Source organism: Eptesicus fuscus, chromosome 3 (assembly GCF_027574615.1).
Source record: "Eptesicus fuscus isolate TK198812 chromosome 3, DD_ASM_mEF_20220401, whole genome shotgun sequence".
NCBI classification, from domain to species: domain Eukaryota; kingdom Metazoa; phylum Chordata; class Mammalia; order Chiroptera; family Vespertilionidae; genus Eptesicus; species Eptesicus fuscus.
This window is the reverse complement of record NC_072475.1, coordinates 30,033,001-30,054,715: the sequence shown is the minus strand read 5'-3', so window position 1 is coordinate 30,054,715 and position 21,715 is coordinate 30,033,001. Positions and strand designations below refer to the sequence as shown.

At 38.9% G+C, this 21,715-nt stretch overlaps 1 protein-coding gene across 5 annotated transcripts in view; it reads left to right on the top strand.

Annotated features, from left to right (window-relative positions):
- The window catches only part of MECOM (MDS1 and EVI1 complex locus), a 61,192-nt gene that overhangs the window by 17,932 nt on the left and 21,545 nt on the right, over positions 1 to 21,715 (top strand). The window contains exons 4-8 of one of the 5 annotated variants that reach the window (XM_028146569.2): positions 3,289 to 3,436; positions 4,687 to 4,840; positions 9,371 to 10,727; positions 13,328 to 13,415; positions 19,889 to 19,915. In XM_028146569.2, the coding sequence (XP_028002370.2) occupies positions 3,289 to 3,436; positions 4,687 to 4,840; positions 9,371 to 10,727; positions 13,328 to 13,415; positions 19,889 to 19,915 (1,774 nt within the window). Of the gene's footprint in view, positions 1 to 3,288; positions 3,437 to 4,683; positions 4,841 to 9,370; positions 10,728 to 13,327; positions 13,416 to 19,888; positions 19,916 to 21,715 lie in introns of all 5 variants that reach the window. The other 4 variants (XM_054713710.1, XM_054713712.1, XM_028146577.2 and 1 more) reach the window with 4 other exon arrangements.

The window sequence follows — 21,715 nt, the reverse complement described above, 5'->3', positions numbered from 1 at the left end:
ATATAATTTAGTCTTGTGTGGAACCTACATTCTTTAAATATTTCCACTTTATGGAATGCTGTATTGTTGTTGTTTTTTATACTTGAAACAAGAGAAAAATCTTTTCTTGACATGATCTGTTATTCTGTTCTGTATCTTTTTTGTAAAAATGGTGAGAAAAGAACGCTATCTTCCCACCCCTAAAAAGATAAAAAAAAAAAAAAAGGTTGATACACAAAACATGGAAAGAACCAGAAAGACTTCTATAACTTGGGATACAAGCTTTCTGAATTGGGATAAAATCCTATGAAAAGTGAAGTCTCAGTAATGACTGACTGGATTGCTTCTATGCTTATGAAAGCCGCACACATTTGCTTTTTAATTCCATCATTTGTTACTTGATAGATGACAATTCCATGAAACAATATGGATTTTATGCTAAATTAGAAGAAGCAAAGAAAGGAAAATTCCCCTTGCTTTGCTATTTCTCTCCCCTTCGCCCCCCATGTGCCATTTACTGTCCTCTTAAAGCTATATCCTACCCTGGGAGTTAGGGAACCAGGAGTAAGACTCTACAGGCCATTCGTTTACTGCTGGATTCTAGAGCTAATGATTTGACATACACATTAGGGTATAATGTTTGTCATAAAGTGGCATGCCTTCATGGGTTGTAAAGGACAACAGTGAGAATAGCAATCTGTACAGTGATTTTGGAAGATGTCCCTGACTCAGTTCAATGTTACCTGTAGTTGTGGATATCTCTCTCCTAACTCACTCACTAACATTTCAACTTCTGTAACAAACAGAGGATTATGTAGCGTAGATAAAGATAGGGCCTTTCTTGTGACTCCACACACCTGTACTCTCCTGGTACCTTTTGTTCACAGAGATATCGCCACTTGTGCTCAAATAGAATAGCACTTCCAGCTCGACTGACTCATGGGGCAGGAAAAATGAGTTTGTGTGCCAATATGAAAAAAAAAATTGTAGGGAGGAAGCTGAGGAAGAGAAAGAAGTAGGAGAAAGGTGTTTCTAATTTATCAAGATATGAGGAAGGGCATTTCATTTTTCACACACCCTCACACACTCAGTCTACATATCCCCTGGATAATGTATTCTAGGTGCACAGAGGTCTTACCTGACACTCACACTTACAGTGGCCATCTCACAGAGAAATGAAACATGGAAGAGACAGTGTGTATGTATGCTTGGTAGTTTTTTTGTTGTTGAGTTTTTTAAAGTAACTTTTTCTTATGAAAGTTTAAAATACATACAAAACTAAAGAGGATGATATAATAAACCCCATATACTCAGTTTCAGTATCACACAAGGCCAATCTTGTCTCAGCTATACTCCTTTTGGATTGTTTGAAACAAATTCTGGATATTAAATCATTTTATTCATAAATAGTTCATTATGTCTCTGTAGAAAGTAAGGACTCTTTAAAGCATAAGTTCAACATACACTTAAAGAATAATAATTCCTCAATATTATAAAGTATTTGGTCAGTGTTCAAATTCCCCCAGTATCTCATGCTTGTTAGTATTTGTTTGAATTAAGATCAAAATAAGCCTCATCATTGCAACAGGCTGACATGCTACTCATATCTCTTTCAATTTATAGGTTCCCCAGTTAAAGTCAGTAGTTTGTCTGTTTCTCTTCTGTTCTCTCATTCTCATTTATTCTCTCTTTCTCATTACAATTTATTTATAGAGGAAACTGAGCGGGTTTTCCTGTAGCATTTCCTCCAGTCTGAATTCTGCTGATTGTATCTCCTTGGAGTTGTTGAGCATCTTTCTCCAGCCCCCTATTTCCTATAAATTGAGTTATATCCCAAGCCTTGATCACATACAGGTTCAAAGTTTTAGGAAGAATACCTCATTCCTGGTATTACTTATTTCTATCAGGAGGTACATAATGAATTGCCTAGATTCATTCATTCTTTAGGGGCTGCAAAATGAATGTTTTAGTTCTATCATTCTTTCTTTATTCATTATCTGGATTAATTACATACAGTGAATCTCCCCCTCATTCTTTATTTGCTCATCCTGAGGTACAGTTCACATAGGGCCTGTAGATGAGTTTTTTTCCTTTTATTGATCAGTTTTCAGAATACTTATCTGGCTTCCCAGCAGCTTCCAAGGATGACCAGTGATGTTCTGTTTGTGTTTTTTTTTTTAATATTGATATTGTTAAAAGATGAGATTATTATTATTGATGCTTAAATTTTCTCATATATGTTCAGTTGAGCATCGCTTCAAGTTGGCACCCTAATTCTTTTGACATGATCTATAACTTTGTTGCTCTTTGCCATAACAACATGTTCAAGGCCCTTCTTGTATATTTTGTTATTCAAATTTGAAAACAGGCTCTTTCTCCATGGAGCGCTGGTGACTTTATGTGGGGGTAGTCTGTGTTATGTGCTTATGTATTTAATTAGCAAAAATATTGCAAACTCCTTCTGAATACCACACTAATCCATTATCTATAATATTTATTTTTATTGTATTCATGCAGATTTCATATACAATTTCAGAGAAGGGGAAAAACAATTGAGAAGGAAAAAATATTCTAAGTTTTAAAACAGAGAAACTATGTGAGAAACTTCTGATGTTTTTCTTTTGAGGGTCTTTAAGATTTCATTCACTTAAAATATTACACACTTTTCTATTCTCCAACATTAATACATATATTCATATTTTTCTATATATACAATATTTATACCTTTACATCTATACACAGACCTATTCATCCATCAGTCCATCTGCTTGTCCATTCATCTATCCCAGGGTTATGTTGCTTATTGAATAGGTAGCTTATAGCTCACTTTCCATATGGTGACATGGCTGAAAACAAAAGTACTTTTTTGAATCTAGAGGTTATATACATCACATAGAATACCTGCTTGCATGTTCTTAAGCATTTTCTTAACATTTTCTGTTTGAGTCTTTGTATTTAAGTGGGTGTTAGCAATATGTGTTACTGTCAGAATTGTGTAGTGGCTCCAGGCTTGACAAATAGCTACTTGTTTATCATGCCCCTAAATTGGCAACTGGTCCCTGCTAGCTGTAGCAGATTTATTTCCTAACAACAGGGGCACTTCTCTGCATTAGTGGGAGACAGTCTAGGAAACATAAAGTGTACTTCTGTCTGTTGCAAGCCTATTTCCTTTCTTTCTTCCTCCTCACCTCAACAACTTTTCCTTCTTATTTCTGTAATTGCCAGTTGGACTGGTAATAAAATGACCTTCTGTGTATGAATGTATTCTTTGTCACCGTGTCTTTATTAAGTTAATTGTTCTCTTAACAGCCTGGAGAAACACATGTTGTCACATACTGAAGAGAGGGAATACAAGTGTGATCAGTGTCCCAAGGCATTTAACTGGAAGTCCAATTTAATTCGCCACCAGATGTCACATGACAGTGGAAAGCACTATGAATGTGAAAATTGTGCCAAGGTACAGTGAATTTGTAGACTACTTGGCTCTCTGTCATCCTGCTCTCTCTTAATCTATCACTTGCTACGATATATAAAAACAAGCCTTGAGAGGGGAAACTATAAATATCTTGAGAAAAGTAGACTGAGTGCTGTATGCTAAAAGGCATTAGTGCAGTGTATAAAAACACTTAGTGGGTATCGTTTTATTTTTGTAAGGGAGGAAGTGAGGCTTAATGGTGAGTTCCAGAACTAGGTGTCAGACATCCACGGTAAATTCCTGGTTCCGCTACTGGCTTGCCAGCATGAGGCTGTTTTATAGCCTTACGGAGAATGAAAATTTTATCCAATGCACATTACTGATTTATTTTAATAGCAATTTGTGAGGAAGTCACATAAAGTTTCTGAATGCCTATTCAGAAAGAATGGGAGACTTCCACATTTGCAGATTTTCCCACCCAGATCCCCACCATAAATTCTAATTAAACTTAATTATAATTAAAGGTATAGTTCCTTAGTGCCCAGTTGCAGAACAATGGAAGGGTGAAATGAATGCACTTCACCTTGACCATTACAGGAACGATGATTGATTTAATTAATTATCATTTAATTTTCATGTCTCTCAGTTAACTAAAAGATATCCTGATGTCATGAAAGTTGATTTCAATTTGCAAAAACTTTTCGTAATATTTGAATAACTTTTCTCATGAAAATTGTGACATTTGAAATCATCTTTAGAGATGTTTTGCTCCCAGATGTATTGGTGGCTTTTCTTTTCTTCATTTTTTTTGTTTGTTAGGAAAGTGTCCAAAGGAATGATTTTTTGCTTAATGGTAATTTACTGAAATACAGTGTTAGAATTTAAGCGAGGGGAACTCCTTGGATGGATTTGTGATACTTTAGTCAAAAGCTCCCCAATTTTGTACAGATTGTGTCTTTTATTTAAAGGATGAAAATAGCATACCATTTTAATAATGTCATGACCAGCATTTTATTATTCAACTCCAATCACTTGTAATTAGGATAAAAAAGGCCCCAATATGTTCTAATAATGTCATTAATTATTTCGTTCAGCTGATACCAATGGACACTTCATGCTAAGGATATAGAGCTAAATGACTTACAGTCCATTCCCTAGACTTTTGGTCTTCGGGGGTAAAAATAAACGAAAACAAAACACATAAACCAAATTCTTTCTTGAGTCATTCCTGGTCTTCTTTATTGTGTCCTTGAATTAAGTTTCTCGATTAATCAGTACTCATTTCCTAGCAGGTTTTCACGGACCCTAGCAACCTTCAGCGGCACATTCGCTCTCAGCACGTTGGTGCCCGGGCCCACGCTTGCCCTGAGTGTGGCAAAACGTTTGCCACTTCATCGGGCCTCAAACAACACAAGCACATCCACAGCAGTGTGAAGCCCTTTATCTGTAAGTTTTTAACACTCCAGCCCTTCTTCCTGCATCTGTCTCTCGTCCAAAAGGCACTGTGATCAAGAGAATGGCCGCACATGGCCATTAGAGGGGTCTCCACATTAGCTCTTTATGGTCCATTCCAGTCGGGCTATTTTCTAATCCCAGCAAATCTTTTAAAACCAGATCCATGGTATTTTGCCTATGGTCCCTGGGGTGTTTTCTTTGAGATGAAATCAATAACAGGTAGGGAAAAGAGAAGTCGTTAAATATTGAGAGGGAAGCCTCCCTGGGTTGTAGGATTTAATAGAGACGACCAGATTGGTCTCACGCTGAAAACGTCTGTGGCTTTGTAAAACAGCAAAGAGCAGATACCAGTAACCACGATCAAGTGATAAAAACCTGTTCTGGATCAGACAGAGCCGGAAGGGCCCCACCTGGCGAGTGGGCTTAGGGCTCGGTGTGTACGTGTGTGCGTGTCTGTGTGGGGAGAGAGAGAAGGAAGTAAAATGCCCTTCAACCTGCCCCTGGCTGCCGATCCCAGGCTGCGGGGTCGGTAGTTCTCAGTTGCTTGAAAAGCAGAACATTTTCACTCTGATGCTGGGCACGCTGCGTCTGTAACTCACTGCACTCAAGCAGATTTAAGGCAGTGGGTTTGTGTGTTTTCAGGAGACGTACAATCTGAACACTTTAGTAACACACTTCAAATAAAGCAAAATAAAGCCCTCATTCGGTTCTTCTTCAGTCCACCCACTCCTGTTCTCTGTATTGTGCTGAAAGATTTCATCAGGAAAGCCAGTGGCTCTCAGTCCATCTGGGCAGCGCCTCTGGACTCCTTTTGATCCATTGCTCGGCTGGGCATGTAAACACAGTGACTCATTGAGCTGCGCTACAAACGTCAAGACTGATTTTGGATCCAGATAAGCTTAGGACTGGTTGAAGGATACTTGGTTGTTGGCACCACCTCTGACTTGGGAACCCTTGCAAAACAGTGTTTTTGACAAATACGCGGTGGTTTGTAGTAGGTATAGGAGACACTACTACAGGACCTAATGGAAAAAAACCTAATTTTCAGTGCCAACGTGGAGATGCCAGAGACTAGCCCTCCTCCATTTGGCCTTGACACAGCCCTCTTTTGTGCTTCTAAGCACCAACAGAGCTTTCCTTTCCTTTTCCAGCGTACACTAGAGTCCTGTTGGGCTCACATGTTCCCTGGGTGGAGTGAAGAGGACTAGCTGATAAACAAAAGGGTGCTCTAGGCTCCCTTGGGGAAGCGCTGTTGAAAGTTGCAGGAAATAAAGTATACAATAGAAATTTTAGACCTCTTGTCTCAAAAAAAGCAAGACTCTAGCTTGCAATGCTCTAACAATGTCCTTGCAAATACCACAGGCGTAAGTAATTCATTTATTTCTGATTTTTCAGAAATACATTTTTAATAAATGTATTACGTTTTGGTAGAAGGGGGGGGGAGTGAAATAGACCACAACACATCAGCAACCCCCATTTAATGCTTTCTCTATTATTTAAAATAAAAGTCAGAAAAATACAGACTGCTATCATCTGAGATTCTGGGATCTGGAATTTTAATTGTGCTGAAGCCAAGTATTTCACTTTAAAGTGCTATAGGGTGTCCCTTTCCAATTAGATTGCACAAATGATTTCCCATGAATGTATTTTCAGTAATTATTGGTAAATTTAAATAGCAGATGGCTTTCTTCAAATACAAAATCTGACAGAGAGCCATGGGGTAATTATGAATAATAGCCATGTAATTTCAGAACAAAAGAGGAGTTGGTGTGGAGGCTTTGGGGTGGAGGAGGTTCACCTAGAGTTGATATCTGTTTCTCACCAGAAGGCCACACACCACGCTGTACCCCCACTGGTGTGTTTATGGCAACTGTCTCTTATTACAGTGCACCGCCAAGCTTGAGCCCAAAGTCACCATCGCTAAGGTAATTACTCACTGCTTTACAGAAACCTCCAGCTTCCCAAATAGAAACCACATGCTCTAATAGGCTGAATATATTCAAAATACCTCTTAATTTGTTTAATAAGTAGAAAAACGCAATGTTAACTGCTGGCTAATTCGTTATTACTGAGAAAATTACAGTAGAGTAGAGATTTCAACATCAATTGAGCCGTTTACCTGCAGGCCTGGTGGTTTGTGGTGGGCCAGGCCTTCAAGTGAGAAAAGCAATGCCTCTGCCTAAGGAAACAGCCCAGATGCTGTGTTCTTGAGATCGCTCACAGACACCGCTCATCCGTGTCGCACGGTACAGCCAGGGCAGTCAAATGCACCTTCTGCTACTCCAATATAGAGAAGCTCTTGATTTTCTTAGACCCGTGGAGCTCTCAGAAAGAAGTGTACAGAGCAGTGGTCCTTTGCCAAAAAGTTGCAAACCCTTCAAAAACTTCCACCTTGGTTGAATACCCATAAGACATTTTAATGGCCAGAGGGGAGGTGTCGCTTTCTTAATGAGTGTACGTTTATAATTCCAACATTTCACTTACTATTCCTTGTTATTGCTTATAGCTGAATTAGTATAACTGGTGAAAGTCTCCTGCTTCGACCCTCTACGTCATATGGTTTTGATTAGTATATCAAAGAATTTAATTATATATACTATTTAAAGTCATACACACACACACACACACACACACACATACATATGTATATGTATATAATTATACAATTATATATACTTATATATATTATATATACTTATATATACTTATATAAGTATATAAGTATATATATATAAGTATATATAAGTATACTTATACTTATATATACTTATATATACTTATATAATTATATATAATTATATATATTAGTATATACTTTTAAAGGAGACTCTGGTCAGTATATTCTAGAATAATGATTTGAAAAGTAATCACTCGCTTCTTCTCTTCCCATTAAGATGCTTATTATGCTTCTCAACAATGTTATGAATCATACCACAGTTGAAAACTCCTTTCATATTACTAAGCACACTGATATACATAGTAATGCATTTTAACTGTTAGTAATAGAAGAGCTAGATATGGAATCACTTGGTTGCTTCCTATTTGGTGGTGTGTGGGATCATCCAAGTTCTGGGTGAATTTTGGGGGACTGAAGGTCTGTAAAATCTCCTTTGCATGAGTTTTATTTTTTAATTATTATTGCTTTGACTCAGGGGCTCAGCCACTCTCTGCTTAAGGACAGTCATCACATGAAAGCCATAAATGTTATGTTTTGTCTTCAATTTAATTTCTTCTATAAATTTGTTTCAACAATTACCAAGGAGGCACATCATATTTCTGCATCTATTAAACCTGCACAGGAGCATTCCATTAAGCTCCCATATAAAGTGGGCTCGTCTTTACTAAAGTAAAATAAAAATGGGATGCTTAGGAAATGGGATCCCATAACCCTGCTGCACCACGAAGTAAGTGGCATTCTTACCTAGCAAAGGAGTTCTCAAGGGTTACCGAGTTTGGTCTTAAAATATACTGAGATCTGTTCGCACATAGTCGAGGAGGAAGATGTGCTACTGTTTTTGCAAATTCTCAGTGAAGAGGGTTATTTCCCAGCCACACCCACTGCTGTGTTCTTTCCGGCTGAGAGCATTCAGAGTGCCTCCCCCCTGCCACCCCCACCCCGCCCACCCGCTTTACCGTAGTTGGCTATAGCACAGAGAAGTCAAGCCCTGAGATAACCGGTGAAGATATGACAACAAGTGGACATGTTTCCCAAGGACAGGGGTTTCATAAATGCAGGAAGGTTAGCACAACCACTGGTGTGAGGGGAAGTCAGAGGACGTGATCATAGTTCATGGGAACCAGCAATGCAGGATGGGCTACATTCAATTTAGTTTCCTTTGCAGGCTTAAAATAGAGCCATTGTAAATTATGTCAGTCTTTCTGAAATCATGAAAATGATTGTTAAAAATGTCTCAGAATACACAATGTGCATTGTTGTGTGGCTTTGATGTGTGAATGATGCGAGCATATGATATAATTCAAATTAAATAATGGTAGAGCAGTCACAGGCTTTTTCCCCAAGGGGAGAGGGAATAAAGGTGAAGTTTCTGGTTGAGGGAAAGGCTGTTTTATTTTGTTCTGGTGCCTACAATATAGAATTCTTTAAATGGTCTAAACTGTTGAAGGGGTTCCTGTTATGTTTCATGTTATATCTACAGACGTTAACTTGGCAGTTTCTGTTAGTGTAGCAGTTGGGTGGGAAGTCAATGTATGCTGGGATTTGACTTTTTCATGAATATTTAAAGACAAAAATATGATGCAAAATATCGTGCAATGGGGATGATAGAACTATTTTTATATATATGAAATAATTGTGCTGCCTCAAGACATTTGTCAGGTTGGATGCCTTGCTTTGGAATCTAGTGAAATGGGGTTTTCTGTGTTTGGAGCACCCAGATTGGTGCCTCCAACATCTATTCCTGGCTTCCTAATTGAAATTTTGGGTAAACCAATTGTGATACTTGCTAAATTCAGAAGCAATTGCCATAAAGCCTGAGATTCTTTTTTGTTGTTTGCACACAGGTGAGGTCTGCCATAAATCCTATACTCAGTTTTCAAACCTTTGTCGTCATAAGCGCATGCATGCTGATTGCAGAACCCAAATCAAGTGCAAAGACTGTGGACAAATGTTCAGCACTACGTCTTCCTTAAATAAACACAGGAGGTTTTGTGAGGGCAAGAACCATTTTGCGGCAGGTGGATTTTTTGGCCAAGGCATTTCACTTCCTGGAACCCCAGCTATGGATAAAACGTCCATGGTTAATATGAGTCATGCCAACCCGGGCCTTGCTGACTATTTTGGTGCCAATAGGCATCCTGCTGGTCTTACCTTTCCAACAGCTCCTGGATTTTCTTTTAGCTTCCCTGGTCTGTTTCCTTCCGGCTTGTACCACAGGCCTCCTTTGATACCTGCTAGTTCTCCTGTTAAAGGACTATCAAGTACTGAACAGACAAACAAAAGTCAAAGTCCCCTCATGACACATCCTCAGATACTGCCAGCTACACAGGATATTTTGAAGGCACTATCTAAACACCCACCTGTAGGGGACGATAAGCCAGTGGAGCTCCAGCCCGAGAGGTCCTCTGAAGAGAGGCCCCTTGAGAAAATCAGTGACCAGTCAGAGAGTAGTGACCTTGATGATGTCAGTACGCCAAGTGGCAGTGACCTGGAAACAACCTCGGGCTCTGATCTGGAAAGTGACATTGAAAGTGATAAAGAAAAATTTAAAGAAAATGGTAAAATGTTCAAAGACAAAGTAAGCCCTCTTCAGAATCTGGCTTCAATACATAATAAGAAAGAATACAGCAATCATTCCATTTTCTCACCATCTTTAGAGGAGCAAACTGCGGTGTCAGGAGCTGTGAATGATTCTATAAAGGCTATTGCTTCTATTGCTGAAAAATACTTTGGTTCAACAGGACTGGTGGGGCTGCAAGACAAAAAAGTTGGAGCTTTACCTTACCCTTCCATGTTTCCCCTCCCGTTTTTTCCAGCATTCTCTCAGTCAATGTACCCATTTCCTGATAGAGACTTGAGATCGTTACCCTTGAAAATGGAACCCCAATCACCAAGTGAAGTAAAGAAACTGCAGAAGGGAAGCTCTGAGTCTCCCTTTGATCTCACCACTAAGCGAAAGGATGAGAAGCCCTTGACTCCAGTACCCTCCAAGCCTTCAGCCACGCCAGCCACAAGTCAAGACCAGCCCCTGGATCTAAGTATGGGCAGTAGGAGTAGAGCCAGTGGGACAAAGCTTACTGAGCCTCGAAAAAACCATGTGTTTGGGGAAAAGAAAGGAAGCAACATTGAACCAAGATCTGCATCAGATGGCTCCTTGCAGCATGCTAGACCCACTCCTTTCTTCATGGACCCTATCTACAGGTAAGGGTAGATGGGAAATGCCTAAATGTGAACATAGGCATGAAAGCTCTTGTTTACGTTATGGAGGCACAGTGTTTAACAAACCATTTTAATTATTATTATAAAACAGAGAGTGAAGTTTTTTTGAGCGAGTGAATTCGTTTTTATTCAGAAAGTTGAAGTTTGGACTTATTTTTGGATGACTCTGAATTTGGGGTTTTGGAATAGACCCACAGAGTTCTTTCCCTTGACAATAAATTTATTTTTAAACACTTTTTTTAAAGTGGAAAATATGGGAAAGTCATATTTAAAGCAAGTTGTCAAGTGGCGGAAGAATGAGGCTCCTGACGGATTAATGCAAATATGTGTGGGTACTTAAATGGGTCAGGTTATTTGGAATGAGATGGGGCACAGGACAGCAAGAGTTTATGCTTTGTTAACCTACCAACAATCCTTGATAAACACTGCTCATATTCTGTTTCTAAATAAATCTGTTAGGAGCTCCAAGTAAGTGAAATATTAATCACAAAAATGTTCTGTATATAATGTGAGTGGTTGGCTTAAGAAAACACATCTTTGTTTAATGCTTTCATTATCCAGTTTCCTTTAATGCATCCAAAAATTCTTTGGGGGACACATATATGCTTAATAAAAAGCTTGTTATACAGCATACGTAACACTCACTTGACCATTCAGAATGATTTAGTTTTAAAATACTAATTTTCTTTAAAAGGTATGAATAACAGTAATTATGCTTATTATATATTTCAAATATTAACATTTCCACATTTACTTTCTCATCCAAATCTTGAACATCATCAGGAGTTAATGGAAGATGTAGATATTTTTTTATTGGACTTATTTAAGCTGAAAGTATTTGCATATTTTTGTCAGTTTTTTTATGAATTGATCTTTTATTAATTGTCTTGAGAGAGAGAGAGAGAGAGAGAGAGAGAGAGAGAGAGAGAGAGAGAGAGGAGAAAATCAATTTGTTGTTCGACTATGCATTCATCAATTGATTCTTGTATGTGCCCTGACCAGGGATTGAACCCATCACCATGGTGTATCAGGACGATGCTCTAACTAATTGAATTACCCAGTCAGGACAAGAGAAATCTATTCTTTCATTTAATAATATTTATTGAATTCCTTTTGCTTAATAGGTACTAGAGTTGCAAAATTTATTATTTAAAACTTTTTTCACCTATATTATCTACAACACATTAAACAAGAAACATTGCTAGTATGTTAAGGGATACTTTTACTTGCACATGACAAGGGGAATAAAAAAGGACTATCAAAAATATCTTAGAGCCATTGGTATATCATGCTTGGGTACCCCCCCAAAAATAAATTATTATATCTTAATTTTAATTCCTGTGGCAGACCCATTACTAGAGAAGGAAAAAGAAGGGAAAACAGAGCTGTCCTGTTTTGTGTGTAGATTGTCTGTTACACAATGCTCATAGAGTTCTACTTTCAACTCAGTGATATATGGTAGTCCTTTGTGAAGGTCATTTCTCAGACTCTCTTTCTTAGACCCTCCCAATGAGATGGACTTTCAGTTCCTTCATTAACCTGTTATACTTGTCTCTACCACCTCCTAACTTTCCTTTTGCTTATCTCAATCTTCTCTCTGCCATTTGCCTCAATTAAGACCTTAGGCCTGTCATTCTACCAAACTTGTGAAAGGACTACACCTGTTTTAGTGTAAGAACTGGGTTGAAATTTCATCTTTCCCTGTCTTAAACATTTTTTTCACTCATCAAAAGGGTAGAAGAGCTTCCATTTTAATAAGTGAAATAGTGTATGCAAAATAAGCATATATAAAATTTTAAGCAGTGATAGCTGTTTTTATTCATTTTGATTCTATTTTAAAAGTATACTTATTCAAGCTTTTAAAAGAAACTTATCCACAGTTGGTAAAAGAAATAATTCAACTCATGTCATTTCCTATATGCTTAATAGAAAATAGAGTGACAAACATTTCCAATGCAGAGGGCTATATATATAAGTTTTGGATGTCACTCTGTCTTCAAAAAGATTCTCATCCTCTTCCCACCCCCCCCCCCACCCCTTTTCACCTGCCCTGTTTATCATCAGTGGCATCGAAAAAAAGATGCTTACACCTCAAAGAGTGGCTAGCAGGGTGTACAGTATGCTTAGAAATTCTCCAGCCATTATTGGCAAATATGGAAGAGATATTATGAATATTTGGGGGAGCACCTTCTTAGTAGAAAATGATTTTAATTTTCGAAATGAACCCTGTCCTCACGATTTCAAAATCACCAAGCATTCTTGTCTACACGTGAAGTAGAAAGGTACAGACTTACCACCAGTTGCCTCTGACTTCATGACTCTTCATTTTTTTAATATTTCTTCATTATAATGACTAGTCATTCAATAGGATTTTTCCATATAAATAGGACCTTCTCTCTTTGCATGCCTAGAAGTGCCATAAGTATTCTTTAAGAACTGAACAGATGTCTTTATATTTTTATTAGTATGCTTCCCAGAAACCTACCATTTGCTTTACTGTGAGCTGTTTTAAATGTCAGTGATAATGTAGTTATTGATATACGAGTCTGATTCATATCCCAAATCTAATTTTAACCTTTCAGAGTAGAGAAAAGAAAACTAACTGACCCACTTGAAGCTTTAAAAGAGAAATACTTGAGACCTTCTCCAGGATTCTTATTTCACCCACAAGTAAGTATTTTGGATTTGAGACTTGAAGCTTGTAAACTAACTTGTTGATCCTGAAAAGCAGGTGCAATGAAATGAAAGAAATCTTGAGAACATTAGGATTTCCTATGACGCTGGTGTGGAAGAACACAGGAAATTCTAGCAGAATTAAAATCCATACTCTTTAAAGAAAAAGTAATTAAAGTATGTGTAAAGATATCATGCTTTTGGTGTTCAGTGATAGTCCGCTATTGACTACTTGTTGAGCCAAAGTGTATTTTGTAGTGAGCAAAATTCAGTTAAGAGAATAAATATTGTTATCTTTTATGCTTAAAAGTTACTGATAGTAAGAAAGGGATACACCGTGACTCATCCCAAACTCACCAAGGTTCTTTTAGTACTTAGATAAAAACAGGAAATGATTCTACCTGATATGTTGTTACCATACAGGGTGAAGGAATTTATCTAGAGACCACTGGGCATTCCAGAAAAGTTCTGTAATTGCTCAGGAATTCACCACAATACACAGCTATTTGCTGAGTAGAGTTGTGTCCCGTTATCAAAATATATACAGTTTCTCATTGCAAGGAAAATACAAAGCAGTGTTATCGAATTGGTTATCTCTACGTTCCTACATATTGGGTCAATTTTTAAAAACTAGTTTACATATCAATAAAAATGTGGAGAATTATAAGAACAAATATGTAACATCTTGAATCTGGCTTTTTAATTTAATGATATTTTATTTTTACTTTTTTAAAGATACAAGCTCTGGTCTTTATAGCTAGTAAGCAAAAGTTTTATGAAAATGCTTGCAAACTGTAAACTAATTTGTTCTGTTTCTGTATATTCAAACTAAAAATCATGCTCCTCTAATAAAATTAGTGGAATTTTATACACACTATCTCATATAAAGTTAAGAGGTAATTAAGTTATATCATCTTGGGATATGACTCTTTTCCACCACCCCTCCATGCCCTGTCTGTTACCTCTTCTTCACTTTTTCAAGTGCCTTCCCAAAGTCTTGAATAGCAGAGTATGAGAGCTGAAATACCATCTTCTGGGTTAGCTGGAGAAACCTATATTGCTCAAAGATTCTCTATGTTTCAAACTGAGATAATATGTATAGTTTAGTATTAAAAGGGTTAGAAATATTCCAGTTAGTATTCATTTTATATAGGAAGGCTAAGGAATGACATCATTTGCTTTATGGAAAAGAAGCAAGTTCTAAAATAGTACATTTTTATCAGTGACTTATCCTGTACTAGAGTCCCGGTGCACAAATTCATGCATGGGTAGAGTCTGGATGGCCCACCCCAATGGGGGCCTATTGGGCCTGGATGGCAGGGGGGAGGGGCTACAGGCTGTTGGACGGCCAGCCCTACCCCTGATCGGGGGCTGGGCCGGCCGGGGCAGGGGGAGGGGGACGGGGAGAGGGCAATCAGGGCCCAGATCAGGCTGGTTGGCTGCTGCAGTGCGCGTCATAGCCACCAGTCATTCTGGTCATTCTGCCAATCCGGTTGCTGGGCTTTTATATATATAGATAATAAAAGGCTAAAATGCAAATTGACCGAATGGTGGAATGATGGGTTGCTATGACATGCCTGACGACCAAGGGGCAGACACTCAACACAGGAGCTTGCCCCCTGGTGGTCAGAGCGCTCCCCGAGGGGGAGCACTGCTCAGCCAGAAGCCCTGAGCTGGGCTCATGGCTGGCAAGCGCAGCGGCAGAGGTGGGAGCCTCTTCTGTCTCTGCAGCAGTCGGACATCCCCCCAGGGCTCCCGGAATGCAAGAAGCCTCTAGTATATTATATTTAGGCTGATCTGAATTGCACTTGTAGGCCTCATGGACTAATGCCCCTGAGTATAATATGCATTTAGTGTCAGATATTGCTCCCAAAATTTATCTGTCTTAGTAACTTCTCTTCTAATTATAACTAAATGCTTATAAGGATATTATAGTCATACTAGAGGCCCAGTGCATGAAATTTGTATGTGTGTGAGGGGGCGGGGTTGTCTCTCAGTCCAGCCTGTACCCTCTCTAATCTGGGACCCCTTGAGGGATGTCCAACCGCCCGTTTAGGCCCGATCCCACTAGGATCGGTCCCACTAGGATCGGTCCTAAACGGGCAGATGGACATCCCTCTCACAATCCAGGACTGCTGGCTCCAAACCGCTCATCTGCCTCTGCCTGATTGCCCCTAACTGCTTCTGCCTGCCAGCCTGGTCACCCCCTAACCACTCCCCTGCCAGCCTGATGGACGCCTAACTGCTCCCCGGCCAGCCCAATTGCCCCTAACTGCCCTCCCCTGCTGGCCTGATCACCCCTAACTGCCCTCCTCTGCCAGACTGGTCGCCCCTAACTGTCCTCCCCTGCAGGCCTGGTCACCCCCAACTGCCCTCCCCTGCTGGTCTGGTCACTCTTAACTGCCCTCCCCTGCAAGCCTGGCCCCCCTCCAACTCTCCTCCCCTGCAGGCCTGGTCACCCCCCAACTGCCCTCCCCTGCAGGCCTGGGTCCCCGCCCCAACTGGCCTCCCCTGCAGGCCTGGTCTCCCCCAACTGCCCTCCTCTGCTGGCATGGTCACTCCTAACTGCCCTCCCTGCTGGCCTGATTGCCCACAACTGCCCTCCCCTGCAGGCCTGGGTCCCCCCAACTGCCCTCACCTGCAGGCCTGGTCCTCCCCAACTGCCCTCACCTGCAGGCCTGGTCCCCCCTAACTGCCCTCCCCTGCTGGCCTGGTCTCCCCCAACTGCCCTCCTCTGCTGCCCTGGTCACCACTAACTGCCTTCCCTGCTGGCCTGATTGCCCACAACTACCCTCCCCTGCCAGCCTGGTCATCCCCAAGTGCCCTCCTCTGCTGGCCTGGTCACCCCTAACTGCCCAGAACTGCCCTTCCCTGCAGGCCATCTTGTGGCGGCCATCTTGTGTCCACATGGGGGATGCCATCTTTGACCACATGGGGGCAGCCACCTTGTGTCTTGGAGTGACAGTCAATTTGCATATTGCTCTTTTATTAGATAGGATACATTTAATTACAACAAAAACTGCCCAGAGTTTGAGGCCTGAAATAACTGATCTGCAAGTGGCTTCACTAGGTATTAGCACAAGGGCCTAAGTTTTGAGCAGTGTAGTTCCTCTCTCTGAGCTTTCTCTGTCAGTGTGATGGGAACACTCCTTCCAGCTTCACCAGTGTGGCTGCAAGGATCAGGTTCATGCACTAACATGGTTAGCATTGTGCTTGGCATGAGGAAGGACTTAAGGAAAATCGCTTATTATTAATGGATGCAGGAGTATTTCATTGTGAATATACAGGAATATCAGTAAACTACCCTCCTGCCATCTATATGTATAAAAGCCTAACCTACCATTCGACCGTTCGACTGGTAGCTATGATGCACACTGACTACCAGGGGGCAGACACTCAGACTGGTAGGTTAGCTTGCTGCTAGGGTCTGGCCAATCGGGACTGGGCGAGACGAGCTGGGCATGCCCTGGAGCCCTCCCCAGCCCAAATTGTACACCAGTGCAAGGGACCCCACCAGTGCACGAATCCATGCAGTGGGCCTCTAGTCCATTATAAAGAGGAGAACACATATTATCAAGGCTTTAGGGGAAAATATAAATCTCTATATATAAAAGGCTAAACAACTGGCTGACCCGCCGGTAGGTTTGATGCACACTGACCACCAGGGGGCAGACACTCAACGCAGGAGCTTCTGAGCTGCAGTGACTTGGCAGCGGCAGTTTTCAGGTGATGCACCCCAAAACCAGAGAGAAGGAGCCCGGTTCCTCATAGGGCTGCGCCATTACACCTTTGGCTGTGGGTTATGTTGTTGCTGGAGCACTGTCGGCCCCAAATCTAGTTTATTGCACACTTGCATTTGCGTTCCACACCCTGTACGACAGCAACTTTGCAGAGTGCCTTCTCGCACTCTGGGACCCCTCGGGGGATGTCAGAGAGCCGGTTTTGGCCCAATCCCCACAGGCCAGGCTGAGGGACCCCACCTGCTGGAGGGACCCCGCTCACTCCGCAGATACCCTTCGAGCCGCAGCGCTCCCCCCATGAATTCTAATTAATTTCCTTTCAATGTGCACAAATCCGTGCACTGGGCCACTAATAGATATATAAATGCTTGGTAGTGGTATTTTAAGGGAAAACCTGAAAATTACACTTTTTGTATGTTTTTGTATTTTACTTAACATGTCCCTTCACACAGTTTTTAATCAGTGCAAGGTGAATGCCATCATAAATATTATTGAATTTTATTGAAAGATTATTAGGCCATCTTACTGAATTTGAATAATAACATGCATTTTAAAAATTATTGTCAAAGTACCTAGAAGATATAAGAACACATACATTAGAATTAAAAATCAAATGCTGGTTATCATTTAACTAACTTCTTGGTTCAATGCTTAAAGAAATATGTTTGCTCTATTGTGCCATTAGAGGACTATTTAGCCTTCTATTTTTAAAAATATATTTTTGTTGATTTACAGAGGAAGGGAGAGGGAGAGAAAGAGATAGGAACATCAATGATGAGAGAGAGTCATTGATTGGCTGCCTCCTGCATGCCCTACACTGTGGACTGAGCCCACAACTCAGGCATGTTGTCCTGACCGGGAATTGAACTGTGACCTCCTGGTTCATAGGTCAATTCTCAACCACTGGGCCATGCAGGGTGGACTATTATTTTCTTATAAATAAGTTAGTTTAATATAATAGATAAGTAAGTACTGTAGAGATTCTTTTTCTAAGTAGTTGAAAATTATTTGTGGAGTCTTAGTTGAGGTTATTTTTGAAAAGGAAATAGATACAGCTGTAAGTAGGTAAGATAAAGGGAGTGATAATTCTGTGTGACTTTTAGAATGTCCTTTTCATTGATTTCTGTGTTGAGTACTTTACTCAGATTGGGAGCTCATTTGAATTGCCATTGGACAATAATGTTATTGTAAAACTGACTATTATTCCTTGGTTTGATTTTCCTATATTTTTAATATTAGTAACAAAAGATGCATTTTGCTTTCAGATGTTTGGCTTTGTGTACACTTGCAGGAGAGATTCTGTTTTACGTCTACTTCTGTTTTTTATTCATTTTTATTTTCTTTCTTATAAAGTGTCTCACTATTCTGTTACTGCATCAAAAAAAATTGAGAAAAAAATTAGTCTTTTCTAAGTTATCATTTATATATTCATGTGAAATCACTTAAGTCTTCTGCCCTTCATCTTCTACTTTGCTTTCAACAAGTGTTTCTTATTTTTATATTTCTTTTGTAATAAACCTTTCATCCTTAAAAACTATGTGCCTTCCTTATTAAATATTCCAAAACGTATCATAGCAAGACATATCCCGTTAAACCAGGCAAAATGATATATATATAGATACATATTTTTTTTTTTTTTTTCCTTATGCAGAACTTTTTTTTAAATTAATCTTTATTGTTGAAATTATTACAGAAGTTTCTCTTTTTTCCTCCTATAGCTTCCCTCCACCTGATTCCCACCCTGTCCCAAGCCCTCTCCACCCTATTGTCTGTGTCCATAGGTAATGCATACATGCATATAAGATCTTTGTCTAATCTCTTTCTGCATCCCACCCCCCAAACCCCTTTCCTTCTGAGAATTGTCAATCCGTTCATCTCCTCCATGCCCCTGATTTTATTCCATTCACCAGTTTATTCTATTCATCAGATTTTTTATTCATTTGATTTTTAGATTCAATTGTTGATAATGTATTTGTTGCCACTTTGTTGTTCATATTTTTTATCTTTACCTTTTTCTTCTTCTTCCTCTTCTTAAAGAATACCCTTCAGCATTTCATTTAATACTGGTTTGGTGGTGATGAACTCCTTTAGCTTCAAAATGATATTTTTAAGGGTATAATATTTGTGTTTTCTGGAAGAGCTTCTAAGTCCCTCATGTTTTCTCCAGTGATTCTTGTCATAAATAAATAGACCATTGTAGTTCTTTAAATTAAGGTGTTCTGACTACTGGTGGTCTGAGTCCCATGCTAATAAAAGTCAAACAGTGTACTTCCAAGTACATAACTTTTTGTTAGTCAGTGATTTACATTTGAGTAAATATTTTGTTTTCTTTGTTATTAACATTGTAAAAATACAAGAGACTATATTTTTTCAGGAAATTTGCTATTTTTAGCTATTTAAGTAAAATTTAGGAATCTTGTTATACAATGAGTAAAAACAAAAAGTATCTGTTTTGCTATTTAAGAGTTGGTAGTAGATAGCATTTAGCTTTCTTGGGAAAAGAACATTCTAATTTATAAACGATTCTAAAATTTAATTTACATAAATAGAGGAAACTCAGCAGTGTTATAAAATATTTAATTTTCATGTCCACAGCTTTTACTTAAGGTATAGTTACCTGATAAGCAAAATTACCAAGTTAGTATAAATGTTAATTTCTCAAGGGATAGATTTTGGTAAAGATACCGATACAGAAGTAATTTTTTGTTTTTGTTTCAATTTTGCTCCCAGTTCCAACTGCCTGATCAGAGAACTTGGGTAAGTTTCCTGCTTATATTTTTGACTAAAATAATGTAGCATTAAAAGGACAACTTATACTCTAAATTGCTTTACAGGCATAAAGAATTCTGAGCCCCTTTCCATTCAATGATATGGCTTCAGTAGATAGTTTTTCAACTTGTGAAGCTGCGAAATAGTTTCCGTTATAATTGGGCATTTAGAATGCTCTAGGAAGTTTACTCTATAAATCTGACTCAGTCCACATAATTATACCTTGATGTAGAACTCTTTTTGAGCACCTGGGAGCATGTTATTTGAAGAGGCTTTGAGATGGGTCACTAAGTAAAAACCACCATTATTTGGGGGAACCCATATCGGCATGTTAAAGATGCTTTTAATAAAGGCTTCAAAAGGATAAAACATGAGCTTATGTGTAGACACAAGCTGACTTTGGAAATACATCCACATATCCCAGGGCAGATGTGGTTTTAGCTATATGGAGAAAGAAGAATAAATGCTTAAAAATCTATGTCTAGCTAATGAATGGATCTTTTAGCATTGGGTCTCACTTCCTTAGCTTTTAGTTACATTTCCAGTCAGTTATCAGTTAATAAACAATAAAGGGACAACTTTATTTTTTTTATTATTCAAGAAAAATATAGTGTTTATTTAGTTTTCACTCTCAAATAAACCTTGGGTCAATTGAAATGTATATAAATAACACCTATTACAAAATTTCCTCTGCGTGTATGTGCTTTTGCTTTTTCATTTTCTTTGTTCACTCAAAATATTCTGATTTTGAGGTATGGGTAAAATTTTGGAATGCAGTTCAATTTTTCTTTAGTCACCACATATAATTATATATAAATTATTTGAAGTTGGAGCACTTTAACACTTACTTATTTCCTCTATCTGATGTTGGTTTTCCTTTACCAGAAATCCCTCCTTTTTTTCTTTTATGGAATATGTGATGAATTATGATTTTTTCTCATCTGATAGACTTTTAAGGATTAAGTTCATTTATTTCAAAAGTATGAGAGAGAGAGAGACCCTTAGGCAAAGTTGCATAGTAGATGAGGTTGTTCTCTGATTATCCTGGCCTATATTTCCAGTATTCCTCATCTGCCTTTCCTGTCAGGGGTAGGTCCTGAGTCTCGTGCCTCAAGGTCCTCACTTTCTAAGGTGGAGTATTACTTTCCAGTGGCTATATTGGTAGCTGCTTCAAGCATAAGGTGATGTCCCCTACATAAATGGCCATGGTTCTACCAACTTCTGAAGCCCATTTCAGATTTTAAGTTAGATTCCATTTGCTGATAGTACAATGGTATAGTAACTGCCATTGCAGTTCTTTGAAAACACTCTCATTCCATTGGTTCATAGGTTTTCTTCAGAGCTGTGATTTATATGTGTATTATAAAACATGGATATTAGTGGGAAATGTTAAATATACATGCTTTTACATTTTAGTGTTGAAAAACTCTAAGTAATCATGATTGCTGAATGTGATACATGAGTGACATAATGATAAAATATGAATATTTACTTCCCCCCCAAATGGCCATAATTTTGAGACTTCTCAAGATTATCAAGTGAATAAATATAGAAAACTACCAAATCTACAAACTTTCCCATCAGAAATTATTTATGAAAAGTTAGTTATTTTATGATAAAGGCATGTGTAATCTAATTTGTGAAACATTAGGTCACATAATTTATGGTGCCATTGGACATATCATTTCATTTAATCAGATTGTCACTTTAATAGTTTTAATGAGAAACTTCTTTATGTCATCAATTATTGGCTGCCAGATAACAATGTTAAGCTAAGTACTTAGGACC